At 42.7% G+C, this 17,974-nt stretch overlaps 2 protein-coding genes across 7 annotated transcripts in view; both read left to right on the plus strand.

The window, feature by feature from the left end:
- The window catches only part of CYB5D1 (cytochrome b5 domain containing 1), a 29,235-nt gene extending 21,176 nt beyond the window's left edge, over positions 1-8,059 (plus strand). The window contains exon 4 of the mRNA XM_069104083.1: positions 7,907-8,059. Coding sequence (XP_068960184.1) covers positions 7,907-8,005 — 99 coding nt within the window. The 3' untranslated portion in view covers positions 8,006-8,059. The remainder of the gene's footprint in view (positions 1-7,906) is intronic.
- A 1,206-nt stretch (positions 8,060-9,265) lies between these two features.
- CHD3 (chromodomain helicase DNA binding protein 3) overlaps positions 9,266-17,974 on the plus strand; it is a 27,353-nt gene continuing 18,644 nt past the window's right edge. For 2 of the 6 annotated variants that reach the window (XM_069104067.1, XM_069104072.1), the window contains exons 1-8: positions 9,266-9,567; positions 15,124-15,236; positions 15,556-15,726; positions 15,933-16,054; positions 16,686-16,957; positions 17,206-17,336; positions 17,506-17,656; positions 17,819-17,974. The exon at positions 17,819-17,974 is cut by the window's right edge and continues 242 nt beyond it. In XM_069104067.1, the coding sequence (XP_068960168.1) occupies positions 9,297-9,567; positions 15,124-15,236; positions 15,556-15,726; positions 15,933-16,054; positions 16,686-16,957; positions 17,206-17,336; positions 17,506-17,656; positions 17,819-17,974 (1,387 nt within the window). In that variant the 5' untranslated portion in view covers positions 9,266-9,296. The remainder of the gene's footprint in view (positions 9,568-15,123; positions 15,237-15,555; positions 15,727-15,932; positions 16,055-16,685; positions 16,958-17,205; positions 17,337-17,505; positions 17,657-17,818) is intronic. The other 4 variants (XM_069104071.1, XM_069104073.1, XM_069104069.1 and 1 more) reach the window with 3 other exon arrangements.

The raw sequence follows: 17,974 nt of genomic DNA on the forward strand, positions 1-17,974 counted from the left end.
CAAATATGGCTTCAGAAACTAACTGTTTGACCCAGAGCAAGTCAGTGAACCCCAACTGCTGGAAAAAAAATTAAAGAACTAGTCAGAGGAATGTCGATGTCACATAACCAACAGACGGAGAACTAGACATTTTCTCTGATCCATGGTAGGACACCAGGAACCCTTGAGGAGGTAACGACTTGAATTAACAGCAGAGAAGACTAATGTTTAGTTACTAAGTTACTAACAGATTTAACTATCCTCATTCCCACCAATCCCCAAATATCTGGCATGTCTACACAAAAGGAACTTGTACTCTGGGTTTTACTCAGTAATTCCTTCATTGCTGCTGCTGCTGCAATCTTCCCTAATCCCTGCCCTCATCCCACAATTATGTCAGCAACAAGTAACAGAATCAACTATTGCTGTCTCTCCCCTCCTCAGAGGTGGAGGTATACCAAAGTAGAAGCAAGCTCTGCTAAGAGTAGCAGTATGCATGTTTCAGCAACGTTTGGTCAGAGAACAGAAGAATTCAGGGCAGGGTACTAGTATGTCTATGAGGCTCCACCAGGCCTAAAGGAAAGGAGATTGACATAAAGCTGGGGTCATTTGTACCTCCTCAGAAGTTACTTGAGGCAGATACTTAGGCTGGTGAAGAGTTAACTCCCTGGGAGGAGGCTAAGAAAGCTAAGACCAGTCCCTGGGGTACATGCCATCAAAGGGGAAAGAGACAGAAAGTGAGAATGATGAAAACAAACAAAATACCCTAAAAGTACCAAAAATCTCAGGAAGGAGAAAAATCTTGAGTACAATGAGATAAATCAACAGGATAGGGAAAATAATCTCTCAGGAAGAAAAATAGCTATGGGGAAATGGGAATAATCTGTAGAGATTTGGTGCTTAGAGAGACAACTTCCTCTGAAAAAGAGCTGTACCTCCACAGAAAACAACCTAAGGAGAAAGGGAATTTGAATTTCTGGGGGTGACTAGCATTCAGAAGAGTAGAAGGGCATGGATCCAGAAAGGAGATTTCATGGCAAACAGGAAAAAAAAATTATCATCAATGTATGGATTGTTTTTGTTTGTTGTCTCTTCCTCTTTCAATTTTTATTTATTTTTTTGCAGGGGAGAAAGCAAGGTTAAGTGACTTGCCCAAGGTCACAAAGCTAATAAGTGTGTCAAGCAAGTGTCTGAGACCACATTTAAACTCGGGTCCTCTTGACTCCAGGGCTGGTGCTCTATTTACTGTGCCACTTAGTTGCCCCTAATTTTTTTTAAACATTATTTTTTATATAGGAGGGTTCTAAGAGGTGAAGAAGGAACACTGGAAAAAATTCTAGTGAAAACAAAAGTCCAGGAGGTAGTAATGAACCACATAATAGAGGACACAGAGTACCATAGAGTAGTACTTCTCTCTAAATCCTGAAGAATTAATACTTCTAGGAGTGAAGCACTAAAGAAAAAAAAATGGGGAGGGATTAAGATATACAAGGCTAAAATATAGAAGTTAAGAAGGAACTCAAAATAGGTACCTTAGAAGCTTTAATTTCTTTTGGAATATAGACTAAAGAAGTAATAAATAAGTATAAAGACCATGAATCTGAGAATAAAAGTCTAGGTACAGAAAAAATTTTTAAAATAACAAAATAAACTGAAGGATTAAGAAATGGGTTTCTACTTAACTGGACAAAAAGAGAGAAAAGAATTAGAAAACTAGATAAAAAGAAAAAGCAATGAATAAATTAAACTCCCAAACTAGGGAAATGGGTTTCAAATGGGAACAGGGGTACCTGAGCATGAGAGGAAGAAAGCCAGTGGGAACAGGGTTGCTTTAAAATATATTAAGCAAAAATAACTGAAGGAGAACACAAAATGAAAAGAAACAACAAAAAAATCCCAATTTTTTTAGGGGAGTGGGGAGGACTGTGAGAGACAAATGGAGGAAAATAATAAACCTAACATAATTTTAAAATGTAAATTGTTTTAAACAGTTCAATAAACAAAAAGTGAAAGAAAACAAAACTCCACAATCTGTGGCTTATAAGAAACACACCAAAAAAAGTAAAAATATACACAAAAAGTGAGGGGTGGGAACCAATTTTTCTATGTATCAGGTGAATACAAAAATAATGCAAAAGCTTCAATCATGCTATTGAAGCAAAAATAAAAATTCACATCATAAAAAGAGATAAGCTAATAGTGAAGTAAGCAGAACCAAGACATTGTACATGACTACAATGTAAATGGAAAGAACCACAAAATAATGAAAAGTAAATTTGTAAAATTACAAACAATAAGTGTGGCTCCATGAAAAAACATGTCCTAACTCATTCCTTTGCAGAGATGGGAAGTCTATGGGTGTGGCACATTACACATATTTTCAGACATTTTCAATATATGGATTGCTTTTGCTTTTTTGCCTCTTTCTCCTTTAATTTTTATTGTTTTAAATATTATTTTTATATAGGAGGGCTCTGAGAAGATAGTGAGGAAGGAACAATGGAAAAAATTCTAGTGAAAACAAAAGTCCATAAAATTTTATTTTAAAAAACTGAAAAAAAGAACAACTAGACAAAATAATAGCATCCATTGGGAGAAACAAAAGGTCAAGAATCTCACTGGAAATAATGAAAAGGAGTGGGGAAAGGAAAAGTGTGTAGCAGTACCAAATCTCAAACAATGGTTAAAAAATAGTAAAATAAAATTAAAATAGTGGTTTTAGAAAAAGTTGAAGTAGTTTTGAAAACTAGAAGTTGATCAGTGGAACAGATTAAGTACACAAGCTCCTAAAGCAGCAACTGAACATAGTATACAGCCAATAACAACCAATACACCCAAGGGCAGCAACTATTAAGGTTTAATCTATTTGACAAAAACTGATGGGAAAAGCAGTTTGGAAGAAATTAGGTTTAGACTAGCATTTCCTAACACATACCACAATAAATTTCAGATGGATACACAATGAAAATATAAAGGGTCATATAATAACAAAATATAGAGAACTAGCAGGGAAGGAGATACCTTTTGCAACTATGGATAAGTGAAGAATTCTTGACTAAATAGAGCATGAATCATGGGAGACTAAATGAACAATGTTAATTATATAAAATTGAAAATCTTTTGAGCAAACAGTATCAATTAAATCAAGATTAGAAGTGAAAGTTGTTAGAAAACGTATTTGCATCAAATTTCTCTGATAAATATCTGACATCCAATATAATACTGAGAATTACCAGTCAATAAGCATTTATTAAGCATTTGTAATGTATTAGGTAGTGTGCTAAGAGCTGGAGATACAAAGAAAGCCAGTCTTCCCCTACCCCCACCCCGAAAAAAAAGTCCCTGCTCTCAAGGAGCTCATAGTCTTGATTACAAATATGTAACAACAATCCTTCCCCAAATAGTAAAAGAATACAAATGGCAGTTCTCAAGTATAAGGCAAGCTTTCAACCACCAAGTAAAAAAACCAAAACAACAAACAAAACTCCAAATCATTAATGATGGGGAAAAAATAGCAATTCAGAGGGAACTGAAGCATTGTTCCAAGTGATCAACCAAAAGCAAATGGAACTATTTCCCAAAAGACATTAATTTGCTCCTATCCTTTTACTCCGTGATACCATTATTATGCATACATTCTAAAGAAATCAAAAAAAGAAGGGGCCTGTATGTACAAAACATTTATAGAAATTTGTTAAAGCAAAGAGCTGAAAATGAAGGGAGTACACATCAGTTGGAAAATAGCTGAACAAAGTTAGGTATATGAATCTAATGGAATATTGTATCATGAGAAATGATGAAAGGGAACAGTTTTAGGGAAATTTGGTAAAATCTGCATGAATTGATATAGGAATAAGCAGAACCAGGAAAACTATTTATACAATAATACCGTAAAGAAAAACAACTCTGAAACACTTAAGAACATTGAGTAGTGCAATTAACTATAATTCTAGAGGACTGATGAAAGATGGTACTTGTTTCCTGAAGAAAGGTGATGGCCTCAAGGTGCAGGAAGAGATCTACATTTTTGGACACAGTTGATATGTTAAAATACAATTTGCTTTGCTTGTTATACATATTTGTTGCAAGGGTATTTCCCCCCACAAATTGGGAGACAGGTATAAGGTCAAGGGAGAAGAAAAGTCAGAAGGAAATGCAGAAAAAAAGTTCTGAATGTTTCTCAAAAGGAAAATCACCTTTAAAATAAACTGCAGCCAAAATAAACATAGATACAGTAGTAAATACTAAAGACTTGCAGTTTCACGTACAATCCTTTTTTTGTTCTCCTTTGCATATAGAAACGCTCATTTTATTTATCATGTATTGAGTTCAGAATAAAAATTATATGTTATATAAAAATATGGATATATATACACACATATATGTATATGTAGATATAGATACATACATATAACAACTTTCTTTTTTTTTTACTGCCTTGGAGAGTACATGCCCATTAGTGGAATTGCTAGGTGCAACTGTATGGACAGATTATAACTTTTTTTATTTTTTTATTTTTAAAGCAATTGGGGTTAAATAAATTGCTCAAGGTTACACAGCCAATTATTTTGTATGGGTGTTAAGTATCTGAGGCCGGAACCGATCCTGGGTCTCCCGACTCTGGGGCCAGTGTTCTTACTCAGCTGAACCACCTGGCTGCCCCATACCTTTTTTTTTATAATTACAAATTATTTTCTAGATGGTTGGATTAATTCATAGCCCCCTCAAAAGTATATTGGTGTATCTGACTTCCTAAAATCTCTCCAGCATCGACTGTTTCCATCTTTTATCATCTTCACTAATTTATTAAGATGTGAAGCCTCAGTTTTAATTTCAACATTTTTGTTATTGTTCATCTTTAGGACCAATTTTTGTATTGTCACCATCAAATAGTTTCACTGATTCTCTAGATGACTTTGCTATCTGTGATTTAAATTAGCCTTTATTATTAGCAGTGTAATCCCATAGAAGATAATTGTCCAATTTCTAGTTTCTACTCATTCCGTTATACTTGTGGGCTTCCCTTTTCTCTTCAGATGAGCTATTTCCCATTTTTGATTGAGATTAATTTCCCCTGTTATAGCCTTTAATTAGTCATGTACATTTTGGGAGGAGTACTTGACAAACATATACAGGCAAGTGATACTGACAGAGAAATTGGCAGTCAGGTAAAGGGAGATGTGGTACAGGCAGATAAGAAGTGGGCCCATAGATAGACACAATAGAAGGACAGATAATAGAAATACTATCTCTAGGTACCTACAGGGAAAGAGAGCAGGAGAAAACTGTAGAAAGATTGATCTGGCAAACAGAGGAGTACAGACTACAAGAAACGATGGAAAATAGAATGACTGTCAGAGGCAAGCAGACAGACACCGAGAAAGTGAGACAGACAGATAGACTGACATAAAAGACAGGCAAAGTGACAAGCAGCCACACAGAAAGACTATAAGGGAAAAGCAGAAAAGAAATGAGAGATGCAGGAAAACGAAACAAGACAGGCAGTAAGATAGGCAGGCAGAGACAAACAAGAGAGATAGCAGGTAAGCAGAAAGATTAAAAGATTGAAAGAGACAGAGGCAGGCAGTCAGAAGGAGAGGCAAACTAAGTCAAATGAATAGACTAAACAGGAGAAAGCAGAGAGAAAGAGGCAGGTGAGCAGACAGGTGGGCAGAGAAAGTGACAGACAGAGCCAAGGACATCAGAAATTATATACCAAAAGAAAGGCAGACAGACAGATGGAGAAGGCAGATGCAGAGAGGCAGTAGGGAGAGGGCAAACAGATGGGGGAGGTTGGAGGGATAGGGAGAGGACTGAAACAGAAATGGGGGACATGGACTGGATGAGGGAGACAGGCAGGGGATGAGGAAACTGATAGGAAAGGTAGGAGAAAAGGGAAGAGAAGACAGCCAGCCAGAGAGATGAGGGAGAAAGAGTGAAGAGAAGTAGATAAGTGGGAAAAAGATAAAATGGGAAGGAAGAAGCAGGCAGATGCTAAGAACAGACAGACCAAAAGGCAAGGCTGAAAGGCACAGAGCAAGAGAAACAGAAAAGTAAAGCAAAGGAGAGGAAAATAGTCAAGCAGAAAGAGATGTCTGCTGACTAAAAAAAACTAATGGGGAAGGCTGGTTAAAAAAAAGGAGACTGAGAATTATAAGAAATAGGTAGTCAGACAGATTAAGAGATGCAGGCAAGCAGACAGTAGCTAAAAGAGGGCAGGGAACAGACAGTGGGATGCTAGCAGGCAGGTGGAGAGACAGAATGAGAGAGAGAGGCTGACAGACAATAGACATAGACACAGATTGACAATAAGAGTTTATCAGGCAGAGAGACACAGAAGCAAGTAGATAGGCAAGCAGAGGAGAACCATCAGAGGCAAGGCAGAAGAGAGACTAAGAGATGCAGGCCAGGAGGCAGACAAGATAACCAGAGAGAGGAAGGCAGGCTATAAAGCCAAAGAAAGGGAGGGAGGCAGGCAGACATAATAGAAGCAAACAGGAAAGTAGGCAGGCAAATAGAATAGAAACAGGTAAAAATCAAAAAGACCAGGAAGCAGGCCTATTGGTGGAAGGAAAGAAACAAGTAAAAGAATAGAGGAAAAAGCCTACTCATAGATCTACAAGTACAGACAGACATGTAAAGATGCATATACTCACAGAAGTGCTCCCACAGAAACACCCTGAGAAATATACTCTTAAGCACCCATACCTTGATATTTAACCCCAGATACACAGGGACAAGTAAACATATATGAACATACTTAAAACCAGATGCACACATGCAAAGGCAAAGGAGGCAGAATATAGTACACACACATGTTCTTGTACACACTATGACCCATATTGCACATAAAGGCTGATACACACAGCCAGAGCAAAATGATAAACAGATAGCGAGTCCAAGAATCACTGAAAGATGACAGTTGAAGAGACAGCATGAGAGACAACCCATGAATGAAACAGAAACAAAGGGACAGAAGCCCACACAGACAAAAAATGAGGGATAGAAACTCCCTACACAGAGAAAAAGTGAGAAACACATATATTTTACAGATATACAAAAATAAACAGAAACAGAAAGCTTGAGACATAAAAATAAAACCAAGAGGCCAGAATGGCCAAACAAAAAAGGGAAACTGAGGCCCATAAGGTGGACAGAGCACTAAAATGCGAAATTCTTGGCCCTCAAGAAAAATTATGCAAAAGTCCATCCTAGTACACGTGGGAACATTTTGTATGTGCATCCAAAGGAAGGCTGCTATCTTAGGTCTACAGAGGTTGCCTGAGATGGAAAAATTATATCTATAGGATGAAGTGAGAGATTGATGATTCTAGGCATGTTTCAGGAAAAGGTGAAGAAAAGAGAACCAATAAGGAAGGGGCAAAATGAAGGAAAAAGAGAACCAAGATTGGAAAGGGTTGACTTGAGGAGCTGAAGTAATAACTAGTCCCATCCCTTCCTCTATACCTCCATAATGGCAGTCCCTCTGCCAGCAAACATTTCAGGGGAAGTACTTCTCTTTACTGATACCCCAAGGATAGAGATACTTAGTGCTTCCTCCTACCTGAGCCAGGGGCTCCCTTCCTACCCCAACTGACAAGCTCTCTTGAAATTTAACTTAGCTTCCTTGTTTGATTTACTTAGGTAGCCCCTAAAGAGAGGTCTCTCCTGACCCCTTTCCAATTTCCCCCATCAGTATCTCATTCCCATTTTAAGGGGCCATTTAGATTGAAGAATTGGATGAGAAAATCAGATACAAAGGTCTAATTGCATCCTCTTCTCTTTCATTTTTTCTTCACCTTAGCTAATTTCCTTTCACCTACTGTACGTCAATTTCTTCCACTTTAATGGAACTGAAAATGGGGGTGAATGAAGGAAAAAAGGAGTCTGTATTGGAAAGGAGCAAATAAATTTTTTTCTTTTTCAGGTCTTGGTGCTCCCCATCCACAGCCAAAATCCATTTTCTGTATCAAGATTTCATAATCAAGTTTATCTGGGAGAAAAGGAATATGAAATGAAAATATAATTTAAAACAACTGTAAATTACTGAAATGATTTCAATAAAGAATAAAACACAAAACTCAGACTGAATGAAAAAACTCAAGATTGCTTTCCATTCTCCACCCCCAAAGGATTTCTATCATTAAAAAAGAAAAAAAAATTATAAAATACATAAAGTTAAATGCATTTCAACTTTAACAAGGTGTATGTATATGCATATATATATGTACTTGGCCAGATTTATATATAAATATATGTATTTCATCTTTTTCCTTGACAATGCCTGAAGGGAGAAAAAAAAAGCCCTTCACATCAAACCACTCCCTTTCTGAAGTACTTAGGGAAAAAAAGCTTTTCTTTTGAGGAGGGAGGTGGAGAGAGAAGACTAGTATAGAAAAGAAAATTTTAAAATCTAGTTGGACTAGTATCTAACTAGTTAACCTTTAACAATTTATGCTGATGTCAGACTGAGCATGAGTACTGATTAATGCCCCCCCCAAATATTTTTATAGGTGTGTGTTGGGGGGGGGTAGGTTAGTCAGCAGCCATTTTTGTTTTATGCAGAAATCCTTCATGTTTCTTCCCCCCCTTCAATACACAAGGAAAATATCTATTAATCTGTTTACTAATCTGCTATGAAAAAAGGGAGACTTTTGTGGGTTTCTGGGTAGAGGTTTTAGAGATGAGAAGGGGGGAACCAGAAGCATTTCTGTTGGTGGGGGTGTTAGGGGATGGGGGGTGAAAAATGAAATATTAAGCCAGCCATTTTGTTTTAAAAGCAGATTTTTTTTCCTCTCTCTTTCTTCTTGGAGGGGGTGGCGGTGCTGGAGGGGGGGTTGTTTTAAAAATAATTTCAGGGCGGCCATCTTAGTGCTTCAGCTCTAGGAAATATTTCTCAGCGCCCCCCTCAGAATTTAAATATATTTAAAACAACAGAGAGGGGAGTAAGGGGGGGGAAGAGTAGAAAAACTTTTATTTATGTAATATACATATATATTTACCCCCTTTTCTCTCTCTTTTGGTCTCCCAGGGAAGGGGAGGAGAAAGTTCCCCCCCCCTTTAATTTTTCTCAATAGTAAATTGTTTTTGGGAGGTGGTTTCGCCCCCTCCTTAGACAGAGGGGTGGGGGTAGGGGTGGCCCGGGGGTTTGGGGGGCTGGGGGAGGAGGTGAGTTGGAGGAGGAGGACGACGACGACGAGGAGGAGGAGGAGGAGGAGGAGGAGGAGGAGGAGGTGGTGGTGGTGGTGGTGGTGGTGGTGGTAGTGGTGGGGGAGGCAGGCGGGCGGTGGGTGGGGGGGTGGTGGGGGAGCTACAGGATGGCTTCCCCTCTGAGGGACGAGGAGGAGGAGGAGGAGGAGATGGTAGTGTCTGAGGAGGAAGAAGAGGAGGAGGAAGAAGAGGGCGAAGAGGAGGTGGAGGCGGCGGATGAGGACGACGAAGAGGAAGACGACGAGGGAGTAGTCGGACGCGGGCCGCCGGGACACGACCGGGGCCGGAGCCGCCACAGTCCCCCCAGCTGCCACCTCTTCCCGCCACCGCCCCCGCCCTCGCCGCCCCCGCCGCCCCCGCCCCCGCCCCCACCGCCAGGTAAAGACGCGAACGGAGGACACCCGCCGAACTCCCCCCCCCCCCCATTACACCCTGCCCCCCGCCGCCCAAAGGTTCCGAAACTTTGGGGGGGGGGGGGGGGCGGGGGGGGGGGGTTGTCGGGCAAGCGCGCGCGGAGGAGCTGGGGGTGGGGGTGGAGAGAGGAGGGCAGGGGAGGGAGCGCGAAAGGCACCCACCGCGCGGACGGAGAGGAGTCGAGTCCGGGGGCGCGCGGACGACGGAACAGCCGGCCCGCCTGCTTGCCTGCCCCCCCACTCCCTCCCTCCCCGCCCGCCCGCCCGCCCGCCCCGGGCCTGAGGCCGGGAAGCTTTCCGGGCCGGTGGGCCGACCTGCTGGCCGAGCGGGCCTCGCCTCCCCTCCCCCCGACCAGCCCCCCTCCCCCCGCTCTGGGGGGAGCCTCCGGCCGCTGCCGCGGCGGAACGCCGGGCGCCAGCTGAGCGGGAGCGCGGACTGAGGAGCCAACTCTTGGTCGCAGGGGGAGGGGAGGGCTAGTGGTGTGTGGGGGTTTTTTACCCCCTATTTCTTCTTCCCTTCCTTTCTCCGGGGGATAAGGAGCGATCAAACCCGAGACGACCCCCCCCCACTCCCACCGCGCTTTCGGGCCCCGCTTGAGCTCCAGACGTCTCCCCCCCCCCCCTCGGGTGGCGGCGGCGGAGAGTGGCGACGGTGTCTGTGGTTCTGAGAGTTCAAGCCCGTTTGGGGTCTGACTAAATGTAAAATTAGATGGTGTCTGTGTATGCATTTGTGGGTGTCGGCGTGAGGCTAGTCCTCCACCTCGGGGCTCGGGACGGGGGAGGGGTCCCTCCTGACCACCTGGAGACTGACACGGTGCTCGAACGGGCGCTTCTGTCCGTGAAGGAACAGGGCTCCTTCGGGTGGCGATGGGACTTTTGTACACAGGCCACTGCCTGTCGAATAAATCCCCCCTCCCAAGATCTTGGAAGTGGGGGTGGGCAGGGGTGCCTTAAGGGGAAACAAGATACACCCACCGACAACTCCACCTCTTTCTATTCCTTCCCTTTACCCCCCTCCGTGTGATGCTAGGCCCCTCCGTAGCAAAAGGGTGTGTATTCACCCCGGGACTCCCCCCTTCCACTCTGAGCCATTGACCCTCTTTTGTCCTTGAGTGACCCCTCTACTGTGGTCCTGGAGCCCCAGTGGTTGTGATTTCCCTGATTGACCCCACCACAATCACCTCTGTGAGTGGGTGACTGAGGGATCTGGAACACCTCGCCTCCTGTGGTTTTGTTACTAGAGGTCCATCACTCCCCTCCCCAGTTTTCTCACACGGGCAGCTTTAATAACTGTAGCCACTGCTTCGAGGTAACAGTTGCCTCATCAGGGACCCAGTAGCCACACCACCTTAGACATTGTGTGGCCAGTTCTAGAAATGTAAAAAATAATGTAAACTTTACATGTATTCATACCTTCTATGTAGAAAATGACAGATGGGGACACTTTCATAGCCATTCCTAAGAGCAGACTTAAGTAGCCTTATAGATTTAAAGTTGGAAGGGAACTTAGAGGTCATGGAGTCTAACTCATCATTTTAAAGATGAGGAAACTTGAGTCAAAAAGGTTAAATGACTTGACCAAAGTCGAACAGGTTGTAAAGGGGTCTAGCTGGGATTCTAACTCCAAATCAGTTTCTCTTCTACGCCATGCTGCCTTACTTGTGTTTTTTTCCAGCCCCTATTGATGAGATATACCCAGTGTTCTTAATACTGAAATATAGATAGAAATATGCCTTGTATAGCAGATGTGCCTGTATATACTTCAGTTGAACAACAAAAGAAGTGTGTGTGTGGAGATGAATGGGAAGGGAGAGAGAGGGAGTGTCTTAATGAAAATGAAACAATTCATTATTTTCCCCCAGGGTCTTCAAAATTGGAAATAAGTAGAAAGAATTACCTTGAGGGGAACACATTTTTTTAAAGTGCAAATGGGAGAATTTAGGAGACTGGTGTCAATTCATTTAGACATTTATTAAGCACCTACAATATATCTGCAAAGTGAACAAGAAAAGAAGAAAAGAGAAGGAAAGATGGGATTAGGGGATGGATTCTTGTCTGCTGAGTTCTCAGGTTAGGTAATCCTCTGGTCATTTTCAAAACTAGGCTAATAAAAGAGGGGAGAGCTGGGAAAGAAGGCAAGAAAGAAACCATCAGAGATTGAGGTGTGTCTTTGTTTGGCTCCCTTTGCTCCCTGTTTCTGAAGCCTATATCCCTAATAAATAAGCAGACATTTGAAGATAACAGATTGTTTCATTTTTAATTTGAAATTTAAAATAATCTTTATTTCCCTTCTGCTTAGGGCAGTTTTACCTCTGTCTAAACCCTCTTAAGTTTGAGTAAAACATCCTTGCTGGGTAATTTTCTGATGTAAAAAAAAACTTTGGGGGAAATGTATATTAGCTCCCCTTCTTTGTCTCCCCAGGTATGAGGAAGGCAAACACCAGTCCCAAGAAGTTTGCCCCACGTATTTAACTCTCTCCACTAATGGCCAGAACTCCCAAGTGGAATATGAATTTGTATATTCTGCCCCTCTCTATTGTTTTTCACCCCGACTGATTTTTCCTCATCCCCATTTTGTTTCACATTCTTAACTGGGTCCAACTTTACCTCTTTCTCCTCCCACCAACCTCTGTACATTGTTCAGCATTTCAAATCCAAAGACTCCTGCGGGGGGAGGGGAAAGAAGGGAGCCAAAACTGAATTTCTTTCACCTCCCCCTTCTGGCAAGTATAAAGAAATAATATAATATTTAGATGTGATTGCTTGGGGAGGGGAGGGGGGTAGAATATGGGTGGTGTGGAAAATTCTAGTAGTTTCTTCGCAAAAGGCTTGAAAATAAAAACCCACCCTCTCCTTGCAATACGCATGTGCAGGGGCCCTATTATGGTGGTTCCTTGTGGGGGGAGGGAAGGGAATTTGAGAAAAAATAAATATATGTGTGTGAGAGATTGATGGTGAGATAGAAAGGAAAGGGGAGGGCAGGCCTTTTCTGAGGCTCCTCCTCCTTTTTCTAGCTTGCCAGCCCCCTCAGGGATCAGAGCCAGGGAAGTGGGAGAGCCTGGGCTTCAGGCCAGTGGGTGAGACTAGAGTTGAGACTTAGTCTCTTATTTCTTTACCTCTCCCCTTCCATCCCTGATTTTCTTCCCCAATCCAAGGTTTTCCCAGGATCAGGTGGAGGTTAGCTGGATCTCCACCTGTAGCTGGAAAGGGTCAAACAGATTAAAGAGTTTCTCGGGCCTGTGTCCTGTCCTTCTTGTCCTCCCCAACTAATTCACGCTTTTCCCCTAATCCTAAACCTACTGGCCTGTCCTCACCATTAACCCCTTTCCACTTTCATATTAATGAAGCCTCTGGGTTTAGAGAGTACTGTTCAAAGGGCTTCCAGAAACGGTTCTCACTCTGTTCTCATCATTCAGGCAGGCATGTTGCTCTGTCCCCACACATTCCCATTCCCTGTCCCAAACATAAAAGCTTTCATCTAAAAGGAGAGTGTCTTAGTACCTTGATCATTGAAGGAAGCAGGGATTATAGGGAAGAAGGAAGCAGTAATGGGTTTCTGGGACCGAAAAATTTCAGTATTCTGGTACTAATTTGCCTTTGGTTATGCAGGGTGGAAAAATGTGACCTAAAATAAGAGGGTTGGGCTGGGCTTCACTAAGTTGTCCCCTCCTGCTGTTGCCTCTGCCCAAGCATGACAGGTCTGGCTGGTTGGACTGGTACTAAGGGGGCTGAAGAAAGCAAATTAGAGAATGATGCCCAGTGCTTCCCAAAATTTATGGTGAATAACTGGTCACTAAAAAAAGAGGAATGGAGACTAGGTAAGGGAACCCCAGGAAGAGCTAGTTCCATTCTTCTGAAATAGGCTTCTGGGGCAAAAGCCAGGGTTTTTACCTTGATGCTGGCAGGTACTACATTTCATAAGGGTGTGGGTGGGGCTGTCAGTGAGTATGCTTGTTCATATACATATACATATTATATAAATATATACATACACACACATACACATGTGTATGTTTCAGTAGATGTAAGTAGCCTGTGTTTATTGTTTATGTGATAAATGTCAGCCTTTGTCTCAGAATTTCTTTATATTGCACACATCACTGAGCATGTGCCAGGGTTTGTGTGGAGTCAGAAAACCTGGATCACCAAATTGGAAACACCACAGGACTCAAAAGTCAGAAAGTCCCGAATTTATTTATCAGATCCAATGCCTACACTTTCCTAGTGTAAGGATGGGCAAGCCACTTACCCTGTTATCTCAAATGAGTATTTGTAAAAGTGCTTGTTAATACAGGGGCCTAGCGCATAGACTATATAAATGCTTATTCCCTTCCATTCTATCTAGCTTCAGTTTTCTAATCTATGAAATGGGAATAACAATATACTACCTACCTGGTAGAGTTTATTATAAAGAACTTTGCAGACTAGGAGAAATATTGACTCAGAGGCAGAATGTCTACATTCCCTAAGGGAAGCAGGAGCTAGCATTTAAGGCTGTGATGCTAGATATTCAGCTTAGTTTGGAGAGAATACCTCTGGAGCAGAAAGTTGTGGATAGAATGCTAAACCTAAGATCAGATACTGGTTTAGATACTTCCTAACTGTGTGACTTTGGGCAAGTCATTTAACCTCTCATAGTCTGAGTTTCTTCATCTTTAGTAATAGCACCTACCTCCCAAGGTGAAGATAAAATAATATTTGTGAAGTGCTCCTTAAAGTACTATATAAATGCTAGCTATTATTATTATTATTAATTATTACTTACTATAAGATCAAACTGAATCGAGTAATAGTAGTAGAAACAGCATTTTTAGATAGGACTAAATAAACACTTAGGTCTTGTGGACAAGAAGTGAAAGTGATCAACTGATAGTTTTATTTCCCAACAGGGACTATAGCTTGGAGTAACAATAGGGTTGGTGAATTGCAGAAGAAAAAGAAATAGATGCCTGGTGTTTTTTTTCACCTTCTGTATCCCAGACAGATAACCAAAACTTCCTTGATTAATCATGAAATTCTAGTTATCTAGCTATTGACTCTTCTGTCTCAGCATCTGACTGAAGGACCTGCCTGCTTGTATTTCTCCCCAAGACTTGGGAGTATGCCAAGCAGGCAACTGGGCATAGCTTCCCTGTCTTCCAGGCAGAGGGCCAACTAGCTGGTTTGGGGGCTGTGGTTGGGGCTAGATCACAGGTGTGGGCAGGAAGAAAGAGCCCTGTTATGGTCTTGAGAATCAAGGCCTATAACCTGGAACCTAATTCTTGATTGGGGATGTGTTATACAGTGGTTTGTCTACACTTTCCTTCTGACCATTCTCCTCATTTTTAGAACAACCCTATACCCTGTGTTTCTTAAGTATTTGAAAAAACTAAGTTTTGCATTCAGTGATGGGTGACAGGGTTGGGGATAGGTTAAATGTCTCAGTCCCTAGAGAAAGTGGAAACTGGGTCTCTAGGAGGATTAAGATCTAGAGGACTAGATGTTTATGTTCTCTAGTGTGACATTGTTCTTTGCTCCAAAGATGAAGATGAGATTGGGCTCCCACCTTCAGCTCTTGGAGTGAAGAAGAGAAAACGAGGACCCAGAAAACAGAAGGAGAACAAGCCAGGGAAACCACGAAAACGAAAGAAGCTTGTGAGTATAGAGGAACTCTCAGAAGAACCCAGAAATACCATCTTTTTATTTAATTCCCCTATCCCTAAAACCCTTAGACTAGATGTCAGTAGAGGCTTCGTTCCTACTCTGGACCCCAAGAGGAGGGCCACTTACCTGTCTGCTGAAGCCTGGCCCCCAAGGGAGCCCCAAAACTCTGTATTCCTGTCTCCTATCTCATTGATGCCTTGTAATACCCCTTCCTCCCAACAAGTTCTAGTTTTCCTTGTTCTTGCCTCCCACTGCTTATTAGAGAATGAGGCACTCAGCTTTTTAGGTATTACTTCTTCTCTCCATTTAGGACAGTGAAGAAGAATTTGGCTCTGAACGTGATGAATATAGGGAAAAGTCAGAGAGCGGAGGTAGTGAGTATGGGACTGGACCAGGCCGGAAACGTCGTCGGAAGCACCGTGAAAAGAAGGAGAAGAAGACAAAACGGCGGAAAAAGGGGGAGGGAGATGGAAGCCAGAAGGTAACTAAAGTCATATAGAGGACTAGGAGTGGGACAGTGTGATGGAGACAGTAGTAGGAGTAAACAAATTTTGGAATGGTACAGCAAGCAAGAGAGAGATAAGACAAACTGTTTGGGAGGGTAGAAAGGGAGACAGGAGTATTTGCAGGAAATGCTAAGAAGGGTGATTCACCTTTTTCAACTCTTATACTTCTATCACTAACCAGGTTGAACAGAAGTCATCAGCCACACTGCTCCTAACATGGGGTTTGGAGGATGTAGAACATGTATTCTCTGAGGAGGATTACCATACACTAACCAACTACAAGGCCTTCAGCCAGTTCATGAGGTGGGAAGAGATGGTGGGATATTTCCCAAGTGATCGATCACCAGGGATCTCATTCAGACTGTTCCCAAACTCTGTTGCTAAGGGAGAGTCTCCTTAGCAACGGAGCAGAGTACTCTCACAGTCCCACCCTCTCCAGAACAGTTGTTCTCTATTAATTGTGACTGAAAGACACTTTACTTTAGTGCCCCTTTCCCCCCATTACCCTGATCCTTTTCCTAGCCCTGTGTAGGGAAAAAAAAAGTGACATTATTACTGTGGCAAACACTGCCACCTTTTGGTTAGAAACATAAGACCCTGATAAATGCTGGCAGTGATACCTCTTAAGTCATGAATTGTTCATATCTCTTTGAGTAGAACAGAGATATCCTTGTCACCTCAGCTACCCCAGTGCTAACTTTGAACGAGGTTCCTTCTGTCTCTCAAGGTTCTTATCTCCCATTCCAGACAAGAACTTCATTATCTTATATCCTTAAAGCCCTGGTTGGCACCCTTCCTGCATGTCCACAGCTCACATCATTAACCTGAGGAAGCCTTGCTCTGAGCTAGCATTGGATTTTCTTGGTCATTGTCATTTTGTGGCTAGGAATTGTACCAGATGGAGTGTCTGAGTCTCTGACATCCTTCTCCACAGGCCCCTGATTGCTAAGAAGAACCCCAAAATTCCAATGTCTAAGATGATGACAATCCTAGGGGCCAAGTGGCGAGAATTCAGTGCCAACAACCCTTTTAAGGGTTCAGCAGCAGCTGTGGCAGCCGCAGCAGCAGCAGCAGCAGCAGCTGTAGCTGAACAGGTGTCATCTGCTGTTTCACCCGTCACTAGTACAGTTCCCCCTGGACCTCCACCAACTCCTGCTGATATCCAGCCCCCACCTATCCGAAGAGCCAAAACCAAAGAAGGCAAAGGTAAAATACTCCTTCAGACTTCCTTCTCTAAGCCTTTGGGACTTGAGGGGGAAATAGAGGTATAAGGTAGTTTGTTATGGAAAGATAGACTAGGAGGTTATCATAAAAATTGGTCAGCATTAAATGGCACAGAAATACTGTTCTCTTCTAGTCCTGAATGGTAGTATGAAACACTACCTAGAAGTGGATTTTGGTAAAATCTTGGCCCCCAGAAAAAATTTCATTTATTTTTCTTTCTATCCATTTAGGGCCTGGCCACAAGAGGCGAAGTAAGAGCCCCAGAGTGCCTGATGGCCGGAAGAAACTTCGGGGAAAGAAGATGGCACCACTCAAAATTAAACTTGGGTTGCTGGGTGGCAAGAGGAAAAAGGGAGGCTCGGTGAGTATACCCATCTTGTCCCTTGGTGGGGAGTAAGAGACCACTTGAGAAGAAAAGTGACATCCAAAGGCTAGAGTCCTTGAGAGGAGCAGAAACTGGGAAACGGTTGTCTAGGGTGGGAGTTTGGACAGGTATTGGTCTGGCTGACGGGCCATGGGGCTATGGGCAGTATGTTTTGCAGAGTGATGAAGGCCCTGAGCCTGAAGCTGAGGAGTCTGACCTAGAGAGTGGCAGTATTCACAGTGCCTCAGGCCGGCCTGATGGCACCACCCGAACCAAGAAACTGAAGCGGGGCCGGCCAGGAAGGAAGAAGAAGAAGGGTGAGAAAATGGAAAGGGAGTGTTAAGGACATGCATGTCTTTGTGTTTGTCTTTTTCTCAATATCTTGCTATCTTTCTTACTATCTCTTATGGTCTCCCTGTTCTTTGTCCCTTTCTCTGTTTCTGTCTCTGTTTCTTTGTCTTCACTGGGGTGTCTGACAGTTCTGGGCTGTCCTGCAGTGGCTGGGGAGGAGGAAGTTGATGGCTATGAGACGGATCACCAGGATTACTGTGAGGTGTGCCAGCAGGGCGGGGAGATCATTCTGTGTGACACCTGCCCTCGTGCTTACCACCTTGTCTGCCTTGATCCCGAGCTCG

This window comes from Petaurus breviceps, unplaced genomic scaffold (assembly GCF_028583685.1).
Source record: "Petaurus breviceps papuanus isolate PSGF00001 unplaced genomic scaffold, PetGlider_PUasm1.0 673, whole genome shotgun sequence".
Classification (NCBI taxonomy): Eukaryota; Metazoa; Chordata; class Mammalia; order Diprotodontia; family Petauridae; genus Petaurus; species Petaurus breviceps.